Source organism: Oryza brachyantha, chromosome 9 (assembly GCF_000231095.2).
Source record: "Oryza brachyantha chromosome 9, ObraRS2, whole genome shotgun sequence".
NCBI classification, from domain to species: Eukaryota; Viridiplantae; Streptophyta; class Magnoliopsida; order Poales; family Poaceae; genus Oryza; species Oryza brachyantha.
The window spans coordinates 11,522,725-11,545,944 of NC_023171.2; the positions used below are offsets into that span (position 1 = coordinate 11,522,725).

Sequence of the window (23,220 nt, forward strand, 5' to 3'; positions counted from 1 at the left end):
ACGAAAAATCCTAAAATCAACTCTAAATTTAAGATTAAAAATTTAAATTTTCGTTTATAGGCATAAGCATAGGATAAAAGACGGGGTGTTTAATAACCTTTTGTACAAATATCAGAGATCTGGTTCAAAAATTCAAAACCACTCCGATAATCCAAAAAATAAAACGAGGCTGCAGTTAGAGAAGGACACGAGGGTGGTAGTAATAATATAAGCAGGGGGAGCGAGGCACCCTCCACCGATCCACCAACACCACCGCGGCCAAAATTTTCTCTTCCAACGTCGGCCTCCCCGCGCCGATGTCCTCCTCCCCGTGGCCGCCCGCCGCGGCCGCCGCCGCCGCCGCACCCGCGGCGCCGCTAGCAGCTGGCGGTGGCGGTGGCGCGAGCCCCGCCGCTGCTGCGTCCGCCCCGACGTCGGAGGAGCAGCAGCAGCAGCAGCACGGCCCGGTCAAGGTCCCGTCCCAACACGCCGCCCCCCCCCCCCTCCGTGTCTTCGCATCTGTTGCGTCCGGCTGCCCCCCTCGCTCTCCGGGGCGGGCGCTTGCTTTCCTGTGCCGGGGTTTTTACGCTGTTTGCGCGGTCCGCAGGAAGGGGGAGACGACGACGCGGCGGCCGTGGTTGTTGCCGTGCAGGAGGAGGAGGAGGACGAGGCGAAGCCCCAGCTGCTGCGTGAAGATGACTCGTAATTCGCGACCTCCTCTGTTACTAGGCTCATTGCTTTTACTGCATTGCGTGCTCTGTGTTTGCGTAATTGCTTGCGTGAACGCTGCATTACTCACGGTTAGGCTTCTTTTTTCTTTTCTTTTGCCGGTAATATTGCACGGAGAACTCTGTAAACGCGCTGATGTGTAGTTGCTATCTTTTGTATTGCTGTCGCACAATGCTGGCGAGAGTAGAACGATAAGATGAGGCCATTTATAGTTACTAGTATTATGGTGTTCTTTGTGCACATGATGACTATGCCAGGAGGACCTTATCAGTTTTATGGTTTACACTGTGCATAGGGAAGTATATCACTTCATATGTCATAGTTGTCAGATACCTTCACAGTGCTCGGATATGCTAAGATAATACTGTTATGCTATGTAATCCTATATTTGCGAGTCACTAACAAACGGAGGGTCGTTTTTTTTCCCTTCAGAAAACTGTGTCGAGAACTCATAGATATCACTTGTTAGGGGGTCAATTATGCTGTTTCTCACCAACATATGGAGAATTCTGAAATCGACTATGCATAACTTTTGTCCTCTAGTATATAAAAGCAAGAAGTTAGATTCCGTGCCTATGCACCCAGTTTTTGTTAGATTTGATCTCTTTAGCATCTGCAACTTCACTTGTTCTATCTTGCATCTTGCAGAATTAAGATGTCGCAATCACCTTTTCTAATAAAATCTCACCCTTCAGAAGTTGGTTTGCACGATTTTACTATGTAAATTGTGCTATGACCTGTTTGGCTGCCAATAAAGTCACACAGCTTTTTTTTAATTAAAAAAAGAGAGGCCAAAGAAGATTCAGCAGTCAGCACATGTATTGTTTTGAGAACAGATTGAGAAAAGGCAGAGTTGTGTAAAAAAAAAACAGAGTTCACAAAATATATTCTTCTATGACAAATTGAAGGACTAGCATGCATATTTGCTTGCAGATATCATCACTGCAGATGTTAAATTTTCTGCTACAATTACTGTTGGTTATTATTACGTACCAGTTTACTACTGCTTTTTAGAGTGGCATATAATTTTCTTACAACTGGAGCTAGAATAGTACCATGTGAGAAAATGAACAATAGAAATAGAACGTCAGAAATTGATGAAGGATTTAATTGTGTTTGATATATTGCCAAGCGCAGTGTACTCTGTTAATTCTAAAGGTACTCAAAAATTTATATCATACAAATTTTTCTGTGGTAAAATAGTTTAACTCTTTGTTCGAATTCAAACCTTTGATGGTTTTTAGGCAACAAAGTGAATACAGATCTTTGAAGAAGACCAAGTTGGTACATATGAACTTTCAAGAAGACTAAAATCCCTCTCCACACTACCCCCAAGGCATGCTCTATATAGAATTTGGAACACTTGGCCCTCATGGGCTCATACTTGATATAGAAATTACTCTGTCATGGTGTTCTGCTTGTTGTTGCTGTAAGAAATAACGAATTTTGATGGTAAAATATTTTATTGTGGTATCATGTGCAGAGAAGCAGAAATCCAAGAGCATGAACAGAAGATAAACAAATATCAAGCTATACTTGCAGCCCGTTTGAAGGCCAAATACTTCTCTAATAAGGATTTTGATGGAGGTATTTGTGCAATCATCATCTTCATGCAGTACAAATATTACCTAGAATAAGTGTATACTTTTTTTTAAACTTGTTTAATCACATTCAGGCATGCCAGTTTTTCAGTCTCATGCTATAGAGGTCTGCTATTGATTCACAATGCATCATTTTTGTTTCAAAAAGCCTATGAATAGATGAGAAAAGGTGATGAATTTAGGGCAATATTCTTCATTTCCTTCATTTGGAGGCCAGAACCTCTGAAATTAATTATAATCATTTATAACAAAAGGAGGATGAAATACTATACTTGTTTTGGATTAAGTTTATCCTGAAATTTCTAAAAAATGTTGAACTGAAGCATGGCATGTTATCCACTTGGTCAACATCTTAACACTAAAAATTGTATGGTTATGGGAGCATATCTATTGCAACCTATTAACAATAAGTGAGTGCCATCTTAGCATGGATCTGCTAAGCTGCCATTTTTCATGAATTTTCCATTCACTTACTAGCTTCCACCAGCAAAGTCCTCTTAAACCCAGACCGTTGATTAGCACTTGCGAGTTGAGTGACCGTACAGCGCCCCAAAATTTTCACATGTCAATCCAAGAGAATGCGTTCCAATATGTTTCTGAACTTCCAATTCCATTTTGCAAAAGTTACCTCATCTTTCTTTACTGATTTGGCTAGAACGAGTTTGTTTTCTTTGGCTCCACAAGGCATTCGATATTTCGATGAAAATTATGGCAATCTTGAAGAACTGCAGTTTATAATGACAATGTAAACGCAAGTTTTAGGCGGTAAAGATTGCATTTTTCCGTTTAGTAAATAAAATTGAATCACTGCACTACGGCAATTTTTTTCTACCTGGGCAGAGAGCCAACACCATCAATATAATTTACTCTTTATTTAATGATATTTCTAAAATATAAAGCCCCATTTTGTGTTTCTCTCGGGGGCCTCGTAATCATAGGTACGGCCCTAAAAGGAAAAAAAACGAGGAAAAGGTGACCTTATGGAATGAGACAACTCGTTACTAGGCTGATATTTTTGCTCAGTTTGCATATTTAGCTTTTCAAAAGCCAGTAGTCACCTTGGGACTAACAAGGCCCAGATAGGCTCCTAGTACCCTACTAAGAAGTCAGCCAAAGCTTGAACATGCTCTCCTACAACTCCTCATGCAAGATGTCCAACTCATTTTGGGATCTGATAGGAAAGTCAGCAAAATTAAGTCTCAAGCGGACAACTAATAAAGCAATCTACAAGTTGAACATGCAAAACACAACAGAATGCCCAACCTGGAAGTTCATCTGGAGGAATGTCACACCTCAGCATGTTCATTTTCACCTGGCTGCTTGCAAAGGATAGACTATGAACACATGCAAACCTCATCAAGAAGTCAATTACCAACTCACCTACATGTGGCATTTGTGGCATGTCCTTGAAGGTGCTGATCACCAATGCCTCCAATTCCCTTTTGTTACAGCCTTCTTATGATGCTTATGGCAAATGACTGTAGAAATGAATGTCATCTGATCATCTCTTGTAAGCTCTTCCCCTTCCCACCACCTGCTGCATCAGTGTGTTGAGGATGCCAATCTGCCGTGTGGCTTGAAAGAGGATCATCATGTAATTTCCTACTGAAAACGATTGAAGTGCATGTACTGTTTTAAATAGAAAATGTTCTTCCGTTATTAAGTATACTCTATAACTTAACATAATCACCTCACTAGGCGTCCCTACTGTTCTAACGGAAAAGTGAGTTTCTTTTAAGTATTTTGAAATATTGCTTTGCTGTTGCTGTAGGAGGCTATCCTCTATTCCTCAAAGTAAAATATTCTATGATTGTTTCATGATTAATAGGATTAATAGGTCTTTACCATCTACTACTCTTTTATTATACCTTGTGTCAATATTTACTCATAGTTTTTCTTCATTCTGTTAACAGGAAATGTCTTTGAAGCAGAAGCCACTGTTGAAGGAGAAACTATTCAGTCCAGCAGGTATGTCTCCTCTGTACTTCTCATCATTTACGTGAAGTTTCAGTATAACAATATTTTTGTTTGTAGGTGGCCATGTACAAGATCATTTGCAAACCCAGTAAATTTTTTTCAAGAGAAGAACAGCCGTGAGAGGAGTGATTCTCCATCCTTGACAGCAGATTCCTCCGCCAAGAACAATTCTCCTAGAATAGATTCCTCACCAAAGAATAGTGCAAACACTTTGGCCACAGAGAACAATCTAACACCTGGAAAGAGACAACTATCCAAGAAGACCTGATGGATAACAGTAGGCTAGTTGGTTGTTTTCTGTTCCTCTGAAGTCTGAAGGTACGCAACCTGAAGCATATAAGTTACCTTGAAAGGCAAATTCAACCTGCGCATGTTTGTGGGCAATGCTAGATTCATTCACTGGGGTTCCAGTAACATCTGTAGCAAGAAACATTGTATTTGTGGTTGATGTATTATAGACTATTTCTGGTGAAGCATTCATTGGTTGCCGAAACCTGTGCTCCAAACTTAGGTTCTATTTTGAATGTAACTGTTCAATTTATCTGTGACTACATACTCCTTGACAACCGAGTAGATGAAAGCATGAAGCAGGTCGCTTACACTATGATTGATGATCCAGGGAGACATTCTAATGGTGCTTCTTTTCACACTTCATGGTAATTTTCCTATTTCTCATCCGTAATGTCCATATCCTCAATATTTGTTTTTTGGTTGATTCCATTATTCCTGTTGGTCCCTCCTTTAAATACAGATATTTTTCACACACCTGAAATTATTTCAGTCCTTTAGGACTACACGTTTGGACATCTTATGCTACCATTTTTGGTAGTGTGAAATAGGTAATCTGCAAGCTTACTCTAATATCTTGTTGAAATTCTTAATATTTGTCGAAACTTTGTAGTGTTCTCTGGTTCTTGTCGTATAAAACAGAAAGCCCCACCACTGCAAAGAAATTATATTGTGCTTGTCCCAGGCTGCCCACTTGTGTGTGTGTGTCAAGCTCTTGCTTTCTGGTCACCTTTGCAATTTTGCTTGGTCCCTGTGATGTGAACATCTTACTGCCTATGCCTTTCTATTTTGTACTAACATGCTCACGCAAGCTTGGACAGCGTTGATTTAATGGCACACTTGCCGGTTGCAAATCGAATTGTGTGCTAATACCTGAAACCTACTATTGTCATTGACAATCATTGCCATGTTACTGAATTCGATTCAATTGATGTATTAGCAGTTACATCAATATAATATCTAGTTTCTGAATCTGTGATTGAATGAGTTGAATGTTTGGTTGGTTCAGTGAATTCAATACGTAAGCCTGCTGCGGACACTTGTTTTTTCTCATGAGCAAGGTAAAAATGTTTTCTTCCACTATGCAATAACTACAGAATTGAACAAGGTATTATTTTGTGGAAGAAGATCTGTCCCGTTACTTAGCTCATATATGTGCAGTCATTGACAGTCATTAAGCATCATATATGTGCATGTTAGGTTATTTAGCTCTCTCAGCAAATAAAATCTTCATTTATATGCATCCAATTTTGTTTTAAAGTTGAACAATGATATTTTGGTTTGTCTCAAGAATTTCATAAGGTTCAGGGAAGTTCATTTTATTATGTGGTATGAATGATTTAATTCAAATAATATTTCCTCTAGTTTTTCATGGAAATACAGCTATTGAGCAACTGCTGAAAAAAAAAATGCAGAAGCAGGAAAGCTTATTGAAGCGACATGGGCAGCCCATCAAAGGCATCAAACACATCATTTTCAGAGGAAAGCATCGTCCGTTGCTAACAAACCAATGGTAAGAATTCTTTTGTTGTTGTTTTTCTGCAGCTTCTTGTTTTCTCATCGATATCCATATGTTATTGCTACTAATCAATGTCAACTCGCCAATAGGCTCAATCCATATTTATCTTAGCCACCTTGACAAAAAGATGTCAATAATGGGGCAGTTAGAATATTCCCATACATAAAAGATTAGAAGGAAAAAAAAAGCCGAAGGAAGCATCTCAAAACATGTCTTATTTGATATACTACTAATAATAATTAACCCTCGTAGTTAAAATGAGGAGATAATTAAGAATGATTTTATTCAGTATCATTGTTCTCGCATGGCTCCGAGGAGGAGCTCGGCGAGGTGTTCTTCTGTCCTTGCATGAGGTGCTCGAGCCTAGCCTGGAGCTCGGCCCTCTCCTTCCTGAGCCGGCCGTTCTCGCAGTGGACATCACTGCATCCCCTCATTGCCTGGTTGAGCTCGTCAAGGAGGCGGCGGTTGGCGTCGCGGAGGTGGACGACCTGCCCCCTCAGCTCGCTGAGCTGCCGCTGCTTGCGCATGCGTGACCGCCGCGCGGACTCCCGGTTGGAGATCATCCTCCGCCGCCGCCGCTCCTCCTCTGCCGCCGCCATCTGGTAGGCGTCGTCGGTGCTGCCTGAGCCGGCTGGGCAATTGCCTGCAGCCGCCGCTACCGGGAGCACTTCTTGGATGGGTTCACAGATGGTAGCCGCTGGGAAGTGGAAGGGGGAGGATGGCATGGTGGTGATCATGTTGCTGCTGTGGTAGTGGGAGCTGAATGGTAGGCTTGGGGGTGAGAGGCAGTGCAGGCTGGCAACCTCGCCATAGTAATGGTGCTGCAGCATGGCTGCTTCGCTTGCTCGCTTGCTTGGTGGAGAACTCTTGGAGCCAGAAGTAGATGGCGAGGGTTAATTTGCTTCGGCTCTGCTTGCTTGCTTGCTGAAGAGTTTGCTCTCTCTGAGCGGAGGAGGCGATGGGTTGGTGGGTGCCTTTTATAGTGTGGCAAAGGTGCTTTTGATTGCCTATGGCTAGAGAGAGACCACCTTCTTTCTCTCCCCCCCCCCCCCCCCCCCCTCCACCCCTCCTTGTATTTGTAGAATACGGTTGCTTTAGTTTTGTCGATTTGGTACATGGCCATGACGGTGATCTTTCTCGCCAACAATATCCAAACAATATGCCTGCTATAGTTGTGGCTCATTAATCTTCTCCTACCTCCCTATCTTTGCTTTTTAAGAGAACATTGCCATTCGTTAAAAAAAGAGGGGGAGAGAGAACCACTGTCATTCTCTTTTCCCTTTGTTTGCTTCCATGACTTGACTTGCGTCTTGTCTAAGGTAAACTTATTCCAGTTCATTCATGCTTAACATTAATTTTACCTTGTAATGTATTCTCCCCTAAGATGCTCTTCCTTTTCTTTTTCTTATCATCCAAACTAGTTTACATATTAAAATCTTGTACCTAGTTCGAGTTGCATGAAATCTCTGGATAAACATACAACTTTACCTGTTGGTAGCCACTGTGGAAATAAACGAACAGAGACTGTTAGGCCACTAGAGAATGAAGTAGATTAGCTATGGGCATCTCAATTTAGAATTGTACATGTGACAGCACGCACTGTGTAAGTATGACACCTAACACTCCATCTTTTCGCTTTTGCTTATATTTATAAGCCAAAATTTAAATTTTTAACCTTAAATTTAGAGTTAATTTTGATATTTTTTTACCGAAGTTTATTTTCTAGCCTTGGCTTTTAGATCGCTAAGAATACATATATACAAGTTTTATTCATAAATTATTTTTCGCTTACAAATATATCTTTTGACTTATCCATAAAAAAGCCAAACAATCACCCCTAAGATTTTGTTCACAAGTGGTTACTGGTTAGTATAACTTTTCATCTCTAGCATAGGGGTATGACACCTAAGAGATAGATTAATGTGTATTTCCTGCCTTTGATTTTTATATAAAGGCATGGGGGCGTTTTTATAGCACTTTGGGTTATGTCACTTCAGCAATTTCTTTTGAAGGAATGGCACTTTAACAATTGATACGAATCACGGTTTAATATCAATAATTCATCATACTTGAGCATTCATTTTTTAAAGGCATACTAACAAAATATATGCTTGTATTGTCATTATCTTGGTAGCTAATGTACCACTATTACAGCAACTGTAGCGGTAGATTGACAGTCTGCAAAGAACATAGCATGACCTAACAAGTAGGACAACATATAATCCACATTCGTGGATGTGCTGCTGCATACATGCCTTTGAGCCCTGATACTTATAAGGTCTTTCTCTTCTTTATTTTGGAAAGAAACAAATGAGCAGGAGAAAAGGAACCTACAAAACTTTATGTGACAACTGCAAAAAATCAAGTGAAACAGGGGAGGAAGCCTCTATCACACCTTTATTTTACGAGCAATTTTACCATCCTTAAGAAGGCACCAGAAGATATCACTATTTCTATGTAAAATTTAGTATCTAGATATTAGGAGGTACTAAATTTTACATAGAAAACAGTGGTACCTCCTGGTACCTTCTAAGGATGGTAAATTTGCTCTTATTTTATAATTGAAAATCAAATAATTCTGTGGGAAGGAGAGAAGCAAAGAACAAGGAAATTTGCTCCAGGTATGTCAATCTTCTTTTTTTTTTAAAGTCATTCTCTGATTTCTTCTAACTATTCCATTTTGTGAACTCTCCAAGCTCCATTCCTGTACCGAAAGCAATAAGCTCAACTTGACATGCATGCATGCATGCACCTGCAGTTCCTAATTGTCCACAGAGACCTAATGCAGCTGCTCTAATTGTGGCAGCAATAAGCAATTGGATTGGGGAATGTGACGCCATCGAGCTGCCCACTTTTGCAAAAGCATGGACATGAAGATTTTGGATGATTGAGGCGACCATCCACCGCTGCGGTGGGCCCCACCTGCCAGCGAGCCGGGAGTGCCCTGCTGGCCGAAATGGATAGTTGGGCTTCCGTTCTATCAGAGTGGCAGCCGCAGCACCGAGGGATGGCCACTAATCAGGACACTTAACCACGATCACCACGAACATTATGTAAAGCAGCTTCTTACCTTTTATATTATTATTTGTTATTTTCTTTCCCTCTCGTGATGCCTTTGTCGAATGCGTCGTTTTCGTTTTTATGCAATTGTCGTATGCATAGTATATACGTTTATGTGGCTCAAAGATCTGCTTTTCTGAAACAGGAACAGTGACTGACTTTGTTTTGTGGGTACTCGTTTTATTATAAAGGAGTGGGCACCAAAGGAGATAAGAACTGAAGCCAACAGCGAGTGTGTATAGTTCAACTGGTGCATTACTTTTTCTCTCTTTCGAGAATACGCAGAATAGATGCGTATCTTCGCGTTAAGAAGAAAATAATGTGTGCAGCAACAACAACAGCCATGCATATGCCTGCAAGCACCAGGTGTGTACTTTAGATTTTTGTTTTATGTTCTCTTTTTTACTTCTGAAAATATATGCTTCATTTCCATAGAATTTTCAGTCCTTGTCAGTTCTAGGGAAAACTAGGGAAAAAAAAAGCTTGTTAATATGTCAACGAATGAATTACAAGGTAACGCAATTATCTTTAGAGGAAAAATGGAAAAAAAAAAGAAGCAAAGATAATCCTGAGAATTGGGGAATCTGGAATGCTGGAAATTAGCTAATTAATAAGAAGTTAAAATTCCCACTTGGTCAGTCTTGCTATCAACTTCGTCTGGTGACTTTGCTTTATTCCATTTTAATTTTTTTAATTATATGGAAGACGCACACAAACCCACGTAATACCGCAATGTTAAATAGACTGAAACTAGCAGCAAATTGCTCACCTCACTAAAATCTTATCCAAAGCACATCAACGTGTGCGTAACATTTGTAGGTACAAGAATTTGAACCTAGGTAGATAGAGTCACGCATCGACTGCTTCACCACCATATCCACCAGTGCCTTGCCGCTTTATTTCATCTGATGATGCACTTGCAACTCACATAATGGCTGTCATGTTTGCACCGAATAAAAATCAGTCCTAGTCTTCAGAAAAACAAAGAGAATAAACCAGTCCTGCGTGAGGCACAGAAGCGTCAGTTCTTCGAGATGTTTCAGGCTTTTTGCACGGTTGGAAGACTGTCTCTCCTCTTTACACCCACATATTCTTAGGACTCACCTTTTTTTTTGAGAGAATTCTTAGGACTCACCTGTGCTGCTGTGCAGGTGCATTCGCCATTCATGCAACAGAGTCTTGTCACTGGGACGATCAACGAATATATGCCAAGTGACAGTGTGAGACAGAAACACCTGGCTGGGGTCCTGATGATGTTTTTGCTTCCCAGATATGGGCTGCCTAAGCCTGGAACTCTTTGTAGGAAGCCCCTCAAAAATGCCAAATGGGATTAATTCCAGTTGCATGCATGCACACTCAAAAGAATTGGATGCTATGTTGTGGATAAAAGCTCATGTGATTGGACCTGGAAGAAGATGAGCCGTGAAATGAAGATAAACCGTGTATCGTTTCAGAAAAGTGGGTGAAACTGATGTGGTAAGTACAATACGGAAGATCTCATCTCACTTGTTGATATATTGTAGGGCAACTCGGTTTTCCTTCCACACACTGATCGCCACAGATTTTCAGGCTGAGATGGCTTCCATCTTTAAAGATCTCTACATGACAGCTCAGGAGACTGTTTATAACGATAATATACTCCGATAGGCAGACAGCGTAAAGTTATTCTCAATTTATTTTATGTTTTGTTACATTTTTCATGCGCTTGTGCTAGTGTCCGTCCGCTTGCATTTTTCTCTTCTCAATACCAGTAGAAATCGAACATGTCTTATCCAATTTATCCAAAGGGTGGAGCTTCATGGAGGTTATACTGGAGTATGGCCCCACAATCCCATCCTCACCCAACGTTAGAAAAACTATATTGAGGTCCCCTAGCTACTACAAAGAAATTTTATCATACTAACCACCTCTCTCTTTCTGAAACTACACTTAAGCTTCGGCATTGTCACTATCTAAAGATTTTATAATAATTCATTCTATATATTCCCTTAGAAATACCTCAAAACATAGAAATTTTCAAGAATTTTCAACATGGGGTCCAATCTCTCGGAAAATTTCTGTGTCTATCTCTCTTCTAATTTTCTATATATTTTTTGCGTTTGATCCCAACGATTGTTCCTGCAGTTTCTCGTGTTTCTCCAATCCATAGAATTTAGATCAAGAGAGCACTCCAATCCTATATTTTTCATATCATGTATTTTGAGAATCCTATATTCCAAATTAGCACCAAGTTTTAGTTCAGATTTTATCGAGTTCACTAAATTTTAGTTCAGATTCTATAGAGTTCACTTCAGATGCCTGACCATTTGCCCAGGTTGAGCCCTGTAGCTAGGTTGCTCTTTATGTTAGAAGTTTATAAATAGCAAGTACAAGGAAAAATTCATTTGATTGTATTTGTTCAAACTGAGATGAAATACTCACAAATATTTAGTGTATATGCTCTTTGAAAGATAAACTTATTCCAACTCTTAATCATTTCTTACCATATCTGCTCCTAGAAAGTGGGATTAACAGAAGCCACAAAAATTGGTGGATATTGATATCTTGCTTTGAGGAGGCACCGATGTACCATCTTCTTCAAGGCAAAGTTGCAAAGACCATGAGTGAGCCTAAGAAAAAGAGAGCTCCCCATCAACTTGAGATGATATGCTGGGGGGTCGAGACTCCAACTGCTATGCATTATTATGAACTCATGCTGCCACATTTATGGTGTTCTCCATTATCTATCTTGCCTGCCATTGCTAAGCTACATTGAAAATGTTCTATCATACGGTCTATCATGTGTTCCCCATCTGGTCTCCAAAACAGTTTTCCTCTTTCATTTTGAGTCTTTGACAGAAAAAAGGCTACAGGCAACCGGACTGATCGTCATGCTGTCTGAAGCATGAAACAGGGACTTGTTCTTGAAAATAGAGGGAGTTGCACATAATTTATAAAACTTAGGCGGGTGAAATGTACACAGATGACTCCTGAAAACGTGCACTCCCTCCGTTCTACAATAAGTTCAGAATGTTCATCTTTCTGGTTCAAATTTGTTCTTTACAAATTGTAGCCGGCTCCATCTGAATGCAATATGCCAGGGCATTACCATCTTTAAATGAGTGCAATTTTGAACCCATACTATGTACATAGGCCGTTGTATGCCGATAAAAAAAAAGTAACATCTACTTATCTTTGTCAGTATATAATTTACCACTGATAACTGCTCCCTCTATTTCATATCGTAAGACTTTTTAGTTATGTCTTTATTCATCTATTGATCAATGTATATTATTTATATATACATCTAAATTTATTATCATCTATATGAATCTAAACAATACTAGAAAGTCTTATATTATAAAACTGTGGTAGTATTTATCTCGACAAATTAGGAGTTTCCGGCTTTCCGCATTTATGTTATTATGGTGTAGTGTCACCTATAAAATTTTATAAATGCCTTCTTTCAAAATCTGATTTTTTTTCTCCTCTGGGCTTTCAAAGTTTCTGAATGGCACATACAAAGCTAATCCATACCTCTATTCCTAAACAATGATGTCCATATGCCATAGTGAGTTAGTGACCGGAATTGGATGGATGCACATCCAACATGCTTGCATGTTCTTGGCTGCCAATAGGTACGTAACAACTTCCAGGCGGCTGCCTTGATTCACTAGTGCTCAATTCAGCTCGTGGCACATCTGTATATTTGTAGTATAGGAGGTACCCCGAGGTATCATTTTTTTCTACGTAAAATTTAGTATCTTCTATTATCTAAGGTATCAAGAGGTACTAAATTTTATATAAAAACAGTGGTGTCTCTCGATATCTTTTCAAGAATGGTAAAATTGCTCTTAGTATAATATTCTCAATGTTACTGGGATATATGATAAACACAAGCTCCTTTTTTTTTTGCTAAATCCTATGATTAATCCACACGCGTCAATTTATGCAGGGTTAAATGCTATTGCTTACGTGGGAATTAATTAATTAATGGGCCCAAGGATAGTAACATCACTCTTAGATATATATGCATCGGCGGCCGAACTGTTTATGCAGAAACTGGATCAGTAGACAATGGGAACAATTTAGCACATGATCCCAGTGAAAGACAAAAAAAAAAAGGAAGGCAATGATGCATGATCCATGACCTAAATTATGCAACATAGAGGAAAAGGTGGTTAGAAGACCGAAGAGATTGCAAAAAATAGACCAAAAAAAAAACAGGAGAAGATTGAACAAGTCACTAGCTAGCATCGGTTGCTTTCATGGATGGTGTGTGATGCTGTTATAATTTCAGTATTTAAGGATTTTTTTTCCAGATACGATTATATTAGTGGGCAGCAAGAATCCCGGGATGGCTGAACAAAAATCTAGCTATACCACTCTATAGGGACGTTTGATACGCATAATAATTTTATTGTTATGTACAATCTAATCTTCGAGTGAACACATCATATTATACAAATTAAAACGTCACTCTTATCTTCATATTCAGAATTACCTTTTAGTATTCTCTTCTCTTCCGAATAAAAAAGAGAAAAAATATATATAGAGCCGTTAGGCCAGTAAGCACTAGGTGTTCAATACAGAAGGAACACCCATGCACTAGCCAAATAGAAAAACTAGCTAATTAATTAGATCCCTTGGACGTACTCCCATCCGTTCACGAATATATGCATGCATTTCATGATTTAAATTTTGTACAACTTAAAATTCTCTAGAAAATCAATTCTTTTTTTGAGAGAACACAGTACAACACATACGCTCACAACGCATGCACACCCTCCTCCCCTAAGAACGCACGCACGTAAACCCTACCCCTATGAGCACCTCTGAAGCCTGATCGGCACATCCTGGAGAGACTGACGAAGTCACCATAGACGCCTCGCTGTCGACGGGTACGTCATCTACTACTGAAAGCACAAAACCGTTAGAATCCTGAAAAATTCGCTCCAACTAGGAGTCGAACCCAGGATCTCAAGTGCTACTAAGGCCTCTGTAACTAGGCTACAGGCCCTTTCGCTCTAGAAAATCAATTCTAATGCATGAGAATTTAGTCATTTTCAGTCGATCAGGTGCTTAGAATGGGGACCCAAACATTTTCAAAATTTGACCACTAGAATGATTTGAAAGATAGTTCTTATCGTGAAATGACTGAAAGAGAAATTTTATTCTGATCTGATCCTTAGTTGTTGCTAACCATATTAGAAATACTTGTATTTGTGAACAAAGAGATTATTTTTCAAAACATTTTGACTAAAAGAGAATTTTTATCCTTATCCGATCCTTGCTTGTTGCTAAATAACTTAGAAGTATTTATGAATGAAGAGATTATTTTCCACACAACTGGATCATTGACATCTTTAAAAAAGATTTAGAAACACACAAATTAATAAGGGCAATAACTTCTCAAATTGTATGACCATATCTTATTGTTTTTAAAGACCTTAAATTATGGGATACTAAGGAGAAACTTGGAATGAATCATAGATGGAGTAGAACATGTGAGAGAGGGATTGAGATATAGTGTAGTCAAAGTTAAAGCTACATGTCAGGGACTTCATGCTAGGGATGAAAACGGTTCGGAATCTTTCCGGATTCCGGACCAGTTTTCGGAAATGGAAATTGTCGGTCAAATTTTTTTTGGAATTTATCGGAAATGGAAACAAATTCAGAATTTTTTCTCAGAAACGGAAATGGATACGGTAAGGGCACTATCCGTCGGAAATCGGTCGGACTATTTCTGGAATTTTTCTCGGAAACTTTCCAGAATTTTTCTGCAGGCCTATATGACATAAATTTACAATATCAACCAAAATGGCCCAGCCCACTTCAGCAAGTTAGCCTTAAGTCCTTAATCAAAAAACATATAAAATCACTTTACTTTGTATCAACTTGTATGACACATATTTTATTTTATAATATCATATGTGAACTTTATAATATGATATGTGAACTTTTATAATAATCTACGTGATTTGTATTTACTATAATAATTTGGTATTTAGATAATCATTAAGAAGTTGACTTATGAACTTGGTTGTAATGGTAAAAAATGTTGTGGTTAGTTGCTAATGTTTGAAATTTGATCTACTGTTTTAGAAAAAAAAATTAAAACCTCGGTTTGAGAGTTTTTATAATACGATAAATATCCGTTACCTTATCCGCTCCGATTCAAATTCGAGCCATTTTCGTATTCAATAATATTTGATTCCGTTTTCGTATCAAGGTTTCCGATTTTGATTTTGATTCCGAAAAAAATATGGAAACGGAAACGGTAAAGGTGGTTTCCGACCATTTCCTATCCGTTTTCATCCCTACTTCATGCAATCGTGGTCATCCATTTTTCCTATGAATGGCTGAGATCTTATGCTATAGTTATGTCGCTACCCACAATAACCTGAATGGTATCTACCATGTGTGAACATTGGCATGTAAAATCTAGACACCTAGATTTGCATTGAACGATCCTAGTGTAACTGTTTATGTCACAATTATATTAGGGACTGCACTGGATGGAGCGGGTTAGAGCCCATTTGGACCTATATGACACCCCCGGACAAGTTCGGGGACCCAAAAATACATTTTGAGAGTTCAGAGACCTAGACGACACATGCACATAAGTTTAGAGACCGATGGTGCACTTCACTCTTATAAAAAATATAGCTCGATCCTGTTGAGAACACATAAACAATAATTAATGGATGGAATGAACTGTTTAAGTATTACCTCTGTCCCACATTATAGAGGATTTTGATTTTTTATTGGTAATATTTGACCACTCGTCTTATTAAAAAAAATAAAAGTATTATTTATTTTTTTACTATTTTCTTTATTATTAAAAGTAGTTTAAATATTACTTATAAATTTTATATTTACACTAAATTTTTAAATAAGACGAATGATAAAAATTATAAGTGAATAGTCCTAATCCCTTATTTTGTGGGATGGAGGGAGTAACTTTTGTGTGGAAATTAGGCCTTGTTTAGTTCCAATTTTTTTCTCCAAAAACATTACATCGAATTTTTAGACACCTAAATAAAGCATTAAACGTAGATGAACCAAAAAACTAATTACACAGTTACGAAAGAAATCTTGAGATGAATCTTTTGAGCCTAATTAGTCAATGATTAGCTATAAGTGCTACAGTAATGAACATGTGCTAATGACGAATTAATTAGGCTTAAAAGATTCATCTCGCGATTTCTAGGCTAGCCGTGAAATTTGTTTTTTCGTTCGTGTCCAAAAACCCCTTCCGACATCCGGTCAAACATTTGACGTGACACTTCTCCCAAAATTTTTCTCAATCTAAACACCACCTTAGTCTTTGACATTATCCATCTACGAGGGCAGGCTACATCATCCGTAAATATATGGGTTAATTTGATCCATGCCATTGCAATTTATCACGATTGGAGAAATGCCATTACTATTCCCAAAACCGGTCTGGTGCCATCCGTATTATCTGAAATTTGTTCCATGCCACTAGATTGACCAGAGTCAGCTTCTAGCCATACCGTATTTTTGTATGGTCGAAAATGCCCCCCGGTCCTCAGTCTAACCCCCTCACGATGCCCACGGCTGTGCCATTCCCCACCACACACCACCATCCCTACTCAAACCCTAGGTAGACACCAACGACGGCGGGGCGGCGACGGACCCCCTCGCGATCCCCACGGCTGTGCCATTCCCCACCCTAAACCCTATCTTCTGCTTGTTTGGCGAGCTACCACACGGCACCGGCGAGCGACGCAACGACGGCGGAGATGGATGGCGGAGATGAGCCACGTCAAGCAACTATTACGAGATGTAGTTCCACGTGTGCTCAGGCCAGGGGAGTTGCTGATTCCATCCCTGAGCTTATATGTGCTTGTGGTCAAGCTGCAATGGTGTTCAAATTAGGCAGTGCTAGGAATCCAGGCTGACGGTGGCTCCAGTGCGGTGGAGGGAAGGTGAGTTGATTTTCACCCGATTTTCACCATGTCGAACAATTTCAATTTCTATGATTTGTTAAGTTTTGCTGCCATTCTAGAACTATAGGTGTGCACTGTGGATATGGGAAGACCTCCTCAACGAGTACGTTGAGAGGATGGTTGACTTCTCTCTCGTTGGGGAGCACGAATTTCTTAGAGAGAAATACGACAGTTTGAGCAGTACTATAGCAAGCAAGGAGGCCGAGAACTACAAGTTGATAGTAGTGTTAGAAGCGAAAGAAGCAGAAATAGAGTGTATTTCACAGGCACTAAATGAATGCAGGCAGAAGTTGGAAGAAGAAAAGATTAGAAGTAATAGATTTGTGCGTATGATGGTAGTTGTTGTAATCTTTCTGTTGGTTTCACTGTTATGGAGGGAAACATGAATCGGGGTTGTTTTGTTTTGTATGTAAGCCTTGCTAGTATTTTGTATGAATGATAGCTATGTGAATACAGATTATGTACGAAAATTATGTGAATGCAAAATTTACCGTGTTTCTGACATGTGTAGTGCCAAAAATGACATGTATGTTCAAACAATTATCTGAATGAAAAATTTCTTGTGCTTCTGACATGTGTAGTGCCAAAAATGATGCAAAATTATGTATGAATCAGCACCATGTCTGTTCAAACAATTATCTGAATGCAAGTTACTATCCAGTTCAGTAAGCATACTTCATAGAGCACACATATGGTTGGTTTGGAATAACCAGTTCAGTAACCATAGTTGACAGCATGTCATAGGACAAGTTCAGTAGGCAACTGGCTCAAAATAGACAGGTTTAGTACATAATTGGTTCAACAAAATATAATACATAACCAGTTCAACAAAAGACAGCAAACAACTCTTCTACTAGTCACACATACAAGTTCATCAAAATACATAACAAGTCCAGTGAGTAGCAAAATCTGAAGCAAGCTCGATATATGCTTTCTTCACATGCCAAGCCAATCTGATAGCTTTCTAACAACTCTGGCTGGTGGAGCAGTAGAAGCAGCTAGTTCCTTTCTCTTCTGTGGGGTTTTCTTCTTCTTTGGGGTCTTCTTTTTGTGCGTGGTACTCTGCATCTTTTGGGCAGTTTTTTGCTTCTTCAGAGAAGAAGAAGAAGAAGTTGCATCCCCTGTTGGAACCTGTCTTTTCCTGAAAGCAAAAAAATTGATTTTAGCTTAGCTATAACTGCAAAGAAATCTAGATTATTATCTAAATTACCTTTTGTTGGTCTTGGGTTGGACTACCATGTCCTCATTAGCAGCTGGTTCTGCTAGCTTACAGGTTTTCTCAAAATGACCAAATCTCTTACATCTTCTGCACAACACTTTCTTTCTGCCAGCCTCAAGACAATCTCTGATCCTCTGAACTCTAGGCCTTCCAGCCCCTCTCTTCTGTTTTGGTAGATAAACCTTGAATCCAATATCAATAATGGGCCATTGAGACCTATTAGTCATTGGTGGCACCCTCCCTGCATATGCTTGTTTAAACATAGCAACACTGTAATAGGGGCTGACAAAATCTTCAATACTATGTCTGTTAGTACAAATCCAGGCCAATGCATGCTTGCATGGCTTTCCTGTGATCTGCCAAACCCTGCAAGAGCATGTATGATGTTCTAGGTTGACTGTGTGCCTCTTGGTACTATTGTCAGCCTCAACAAGTGTAATCTCTGCAAATCCATCATCACTTCGAGCTACCTTGACCACCTTCAAACTATTAGTAAGTTTATTCAAATCTTTCATCACATTGGGAAGGATACCATCCTGCAATTTCCTTGCAACATATCTTCTTAGGGCCATCTTCTCCATAATCATTTCCCTAAGTGAGTCAACCAGTTCATGCAATAGCAACCCTTTCATACCTTTGATTTGGTTGTTAAAACTCTCTGAGACATTATTTGTCAAGTAGTCACATTTACTAGCCTCAGAGAAACCACATCTATACCAAATTCTAGAGTGGTGTTTCTCAAGGTATTCTATTGCATCAAGTTTCACTTGGTAAATTTGTTGCATGTGCCATCTAAATCTATCCTCAGTGTAACTTCTAGCAGCTGGGTATAGATGATCAGAAAAGATTGGACGTTGGTATTTCTTCATGAAATTTGCATATAGATGTCTCATGCACTCCCTATGTTCAACTTTATTGAATGCTGCATCTACTGCTTTCTCTAGACCCTTACATGCATCTGTACTAATTACTAAGCCTTCAGGTTCTCCTATGACTTTATTGAGTTGTTGCATAAACCACAACCAATTGTCATCCGTTTTAGAATCAAAAATAGCATATGTAACATAAAATAGCCAATTATGTCCATCTACAACAGTGGCAGATGCAAGCTGTCCTGTGTATTTACCAACTAATCTTGTGGAATCAACACCTAAGTATGGTCTACATCCATTAAGAAACCCATCTATGCATGGCTTTAAAGCAATAAAGATTCTTTTGAAACAATTTTTCTTCCCTAGCTTCTGCAAATCAATTTCAACAATTGTACCTGGTGAAATCCTCTCAATCTCAGCCTTCCAGTTGAACAGAAACTAGAAGCTCTCTTCATACTTTCCATGGATTTGTTCTAGGGCACTCTTCAACCCAGACCATGCCTTAGAGTACTTAAGTTTGATGTCATAATCTTGTTCAAGCTTCTCTTTTGCATCCTTTGCTTTCTTCCTTGGGTTCTGTTTCACCCAATCAGCTAGCCTGTCAGCACACCAGCCCTGAGTTGCCATCTTATTTTCATGAAGTTTGGTTGATGGGCAGTTGTGTTTAGCATGTAGTACTTTAATCTGCACCAAATTCTCACAGTTAGGCCAGGGGACTTCAAACACGAATTTAAGACATTTCAACCTAATTTAACATCCATACCTTTATTACTTTGCAACCCGGTAGTTTAGAAGCATGTATGCGCCATGGACATCCATCAACTGCACATTTTGCTAAAAATCTTGTTGGATCTGTCTTCAAACCAGGGGCAAATGAAAAACCATTTTTAATAGCATAATGCCTTATAGCTTTTCTGAATGCTACAATGTCAGGGAATAATGCATCCTTCACAATGTTGGGATTTTCAGGATCATGAATCACATTGAGAACCTGAGGATCTTCATCAGTCACCTGTGCTTCAGGAGCTCCATCCCCTACAGCATCAGACTGAGAAGACTGCCCAGGCTCTGTGGGTGTATGGTCAGTGTATTCAGAAGCTTGGACATTCTCTGAATTTTGAGGAACATAAATATGCTCATCATCTACACCTACATACTCTTCATCATTGTCAAACATGTCAGGTGCTCTAGCTTCTGCTTGTTCTGTTGCAGGCTTCTCAGAACCTCCAACATTTTAAGCATCATCTCCAGAACCAACATTCTCAACAATGGGCAATGGCAGGACAGTGCTGACCCTAGGTTGATCAGAACATATGTTTCTGTCATCCTCTGGAGGGATAAAACGTATAGGTTCAAACACAGTAAAATCAAATTGGTCTGCCTTACTACTCTCAAGAATAGCTACAACCAAATGGAATTGTGTATCTGTTTGATACATTTCAAAGAGGCCTGGCAATTGATTATCATTAAGTAGTCTCACATCCTCCCCAACCTCCCTATCAAAGTACCACACTGTAGGAGATTGATTCTCACCCCATGTTAACTCGACACTTAGGCTATTCATCAAGAATTTCATTGTAAATGTCTCTGGATCCACAACCCACACTGTAGGAGATTGATTCTCACCCCATGTTAACTCGACACTTAGGCTATTCATCAAGAATTTCATTGTAAATGTCTCTGGATCCACAACCCACTGCCGGTTAACACCCTCAGTATATGACTTTCTACCATCAGCATCTACCATGCAATATCCTTCAATCCTAACCTCTGTAGAGAACCAGTTCCTACCAAAAGAAGTTTATCAAACTCAAGTCATTCCTACGACTAGACGCATACACGGAAATCATTTCATTTCAGAACAATGTCAAGTAAATAAAGGGATAAAACCATAAAGGGATAGTACTTACGGATTCGAAGCTACAGGTGGTATCAACCCACCAAGATCAGCGGCCATCGCTGGTGCAGCACTCATGGAAGGGGCCGTAGTTCCTCCTGCGAACATCATGGGCCCTCCATCCACTTCGCCGTTGCCGCAACCCACTGTGCCTCCACCGCCTCCCGGTTCACCGCCGCAACTTGGTATGCCCCCGACTCCTGCCACTACGCTGCCGTCGCGTCGCACTACGCCACTGCCGTCGCCGCCGCCCTCGCCGCCCCGCCGTCGGTGTTTTATCTATGGTTTGAGTAAGGATGGGGTGTGGTGGGGAATGGCACAGCCGTGGGGATCGTGAGAGGGTTAGACTGAGGACCGGGGGCATTTTTAACCATACAAAAATACGGTATGGCTAGAAGCTGACTCTGGTCAATCTAGTGGCATGGAACAAATTTCAGATAATACGGATGACACCAGACCAGTTTTAGAAATAGTAATGTCATTTCTCTAATCATGACAAATTACAATGGCATGGATCAAATTAACCCTAAATATATTCATGGCATGCAGGTCCAATCCAACCCGTCCCGATCCCGTCCTGTCCAGTCCAGTCCAGTCCGATCGATCACTTGCGGATGCTTGCAGGGGCTCTCTCTTGCCGCCGCAAGTGCGATTTGCATGCGAGGATTTGACAGAAAAATGGATGGAGTAGCAGGAGTCCACCGCGCGCGGCCGGGGGCTCGTACGTGGCCGGCGCTGGCCAACCGCAGCGTGAAACGTAGGGCGCCGGCCGTACGTGCGCCCGCGCCCGTCGCCCCGTCGCTCCCCGCCACCCCGGCCGTTGGCTGGCGACACGTACGGTCGGCCGGCCGGCACCGGTAGGCCGGTCGCTCCAAGTCCCAGCTTGCCTTGCCTTTGCCTAGATACGTACTCCATCCGTCCCTAAAAACTTTTTATTTTTTTTCTTAAATGTTTGACCATCTTCTTATTTAAAAAAAATTATTTTTTTAAAAATAGTCACACATAAAATAATATTTATGTTTTATCATCTAATAAAAATAAAAATATTAATCATAATTTTTTTAAGTAAGATGAAGAGTCAAAATATTGTATCTAAAAACTGAAAAATAAATTTAATCTAGTACTACCTCCGTCCCATAATAAAATCGTTTTTCGGTTTTTATGCCCAATGCTTTGACCATTTGTCTTATTTTAAAAAGTTGTAAAAAACTTAAAAAAAATAAATTAGTCACACATATATTACTATTTATATTAACAATAAAAATATCAATCGCAAAATACTTTCAAATAAGATGAAGAATTAAAATATTATATCTAAAAACTAAAAAATGACCTTATTTCGAAACGGAGGTTTCCCCAAAATCCAAAGCTAATAATGTTGTGCCATAGTACTAACTACTAAGGTGCTGATAATTAAAAGGGTGGATGATGGATGTTGCGATGATTCTTTGGGGAGCATAAACGAATGGATTAAGTAATAAAAGGTCGATATTTTAATTTAAAATGTTTTCTAGGAGTTAACGGTCAAGAATGTTTTTGAGAGCATATAGTAGTACAATTTAGATGCTTGAAAAATATGTCTGTGGTAACCCATAAATATCGGAAAAGAACGAAACCTCCACTCTATCGACTGAGTACAACGCTACTATTTTTTTTTACTTTGTTTGTATTCTGTCCATCTCAAACAAACCATCTTTTAGAGTTTAAAGTTTTCCAAAACAAATCAACTTCTAAACACTTAAGTTCCATCGATTTGTAAATCGAGCATTTTTTTTATTTTAACGTTTCTTATCTAACCACCAATCAATATTATAAGTCGGAGCGACTAAACTGTTTGTCAATCTTTTAATCCATTGTGATGTCAGGTGTATCCGTGTATGATACTATACCAAATTAACTAGCTAGACCAATCAACATACTATCAATTACTTAATAGAACGATGGCGTACTGTGCAATTCTTGGCTACTTCCTCCGGTCCATACTTCTTGACGTATTGGACAATAATGCGATCTCCACATATATATTTATTCATAATATTCTATTATAATATGTATGCAAAATAGGTAAATATTTAATTTTATAAAAGCATTTTCTATGACTACTTATATATCATGTTCTAGTTA

At 39.5% G+C, this 23,220-nt stretch overlaps 2 protein-coding genes and 1 long non-coding RNA gene across 5 annotated transcripts; 1 reads left to right on the plus strand and 2 right to left on the minus strand.

Annotated features, from left to right (window-relative positions):
• The first annotated feature begins 352 nt into the window (after positions 1–352).
• On the plus strand, positions 353–4,912 carry LOC102700924. Its single transcript, XR_005812479.1, has 5 exons — positions 353–452; positions 587–681; positions 2,192–2,295; positions 4,223–4,277; positions 4,344–4,912. It is a non-coding gene; the product is annotated as an uncharacterized LOC102700924 (long non-coding RNA).
• Positions 4,913–6,072: 1,160 nt separating this feature from the next.
• On the minus strand, positions 6,073–7,036 carry LOC102701103 (basic leucine zipper 43-like). The gene has a single exon (XM_006660675.2). The coding sequence runs from the start codon at positions 6,921–6,923 to the stop codon at positions 6,375–6,377; it is 549 nt and encodes a 182-aa protein (XP_006660738.1). The 5' UTR covers positions 6,924–7,036; the 3' UTR covers positions 6,073–6,374.
• Positions 7,037–17,769: 10,733 nt separating this feature from the next.
• Positions 17,770–21,400, minus strand: LOC102717739. 3 transcript variants are annotated; one of them, XM_015841089.2, is made up of 4 exons: positions 21,110–21,400; positions 19,963–20,021; positions 18,319–19,883; positions 17,770–18,249 (listed from the first exon to the last, which is right to left on the minus strand). In XM_015841089.2, exons 3-4 carry the CDS (start codon positions 19,338–19,340, stop codon positions 18,045–18,047), a joined length of 1,227 nt encoding a protein of 408 aa, XP_015696575.2. In that variant the 5' UTR covers positions 19,341–19,883; positions 19,963–20,021; positions 21,110–21,400; the 3' UTR covers positions 17,770–18,044. The 3 variants fall into 3 exon arrangements, with proteins under 3 accessions (XP_015696575.2, XP_015696577.1, XP_015696576.2); XM_015841091.2 differs by lacking the exon at positions 21,110–21,400 and having other exon boundaries at positions 19,963–20,931; XM_015841090.2 differs by lacking the exon at positions 21,110–21,400 and having other exon boundaries at positions 19,963–20,457.
• Between the last annotated feature and the right edge of the window lie 1,820 nt (positions 21,401–23,220).

What these genes read in the sequence shown, in the direction of transcription:
- LOC102701103 (XM_006660675.2), bottom strand. Translation starts at nt 6,923, where the DNA reads ATGCTGCAGCACCATTACTATGGCGAGGTTGCCAGCCTGCACTGCCTC.
- LOC102717739 (XM_015841089.2), bottom strand. Translation starts at nt 19,340, where the DNA reads ATGCAACAACTCAATAAAGTCATAGGAGAACCTGAAGGCTTAGTAATT. An exon ending in CAACCCAAGACCAACAAAAG is followed by an intron (nt 18,250 to 18,318) that starts GTAATTTAGATA and finishes TTTTGCTTTCAG; the next exon opens with GAAAAGACAGGTTCCAACAG.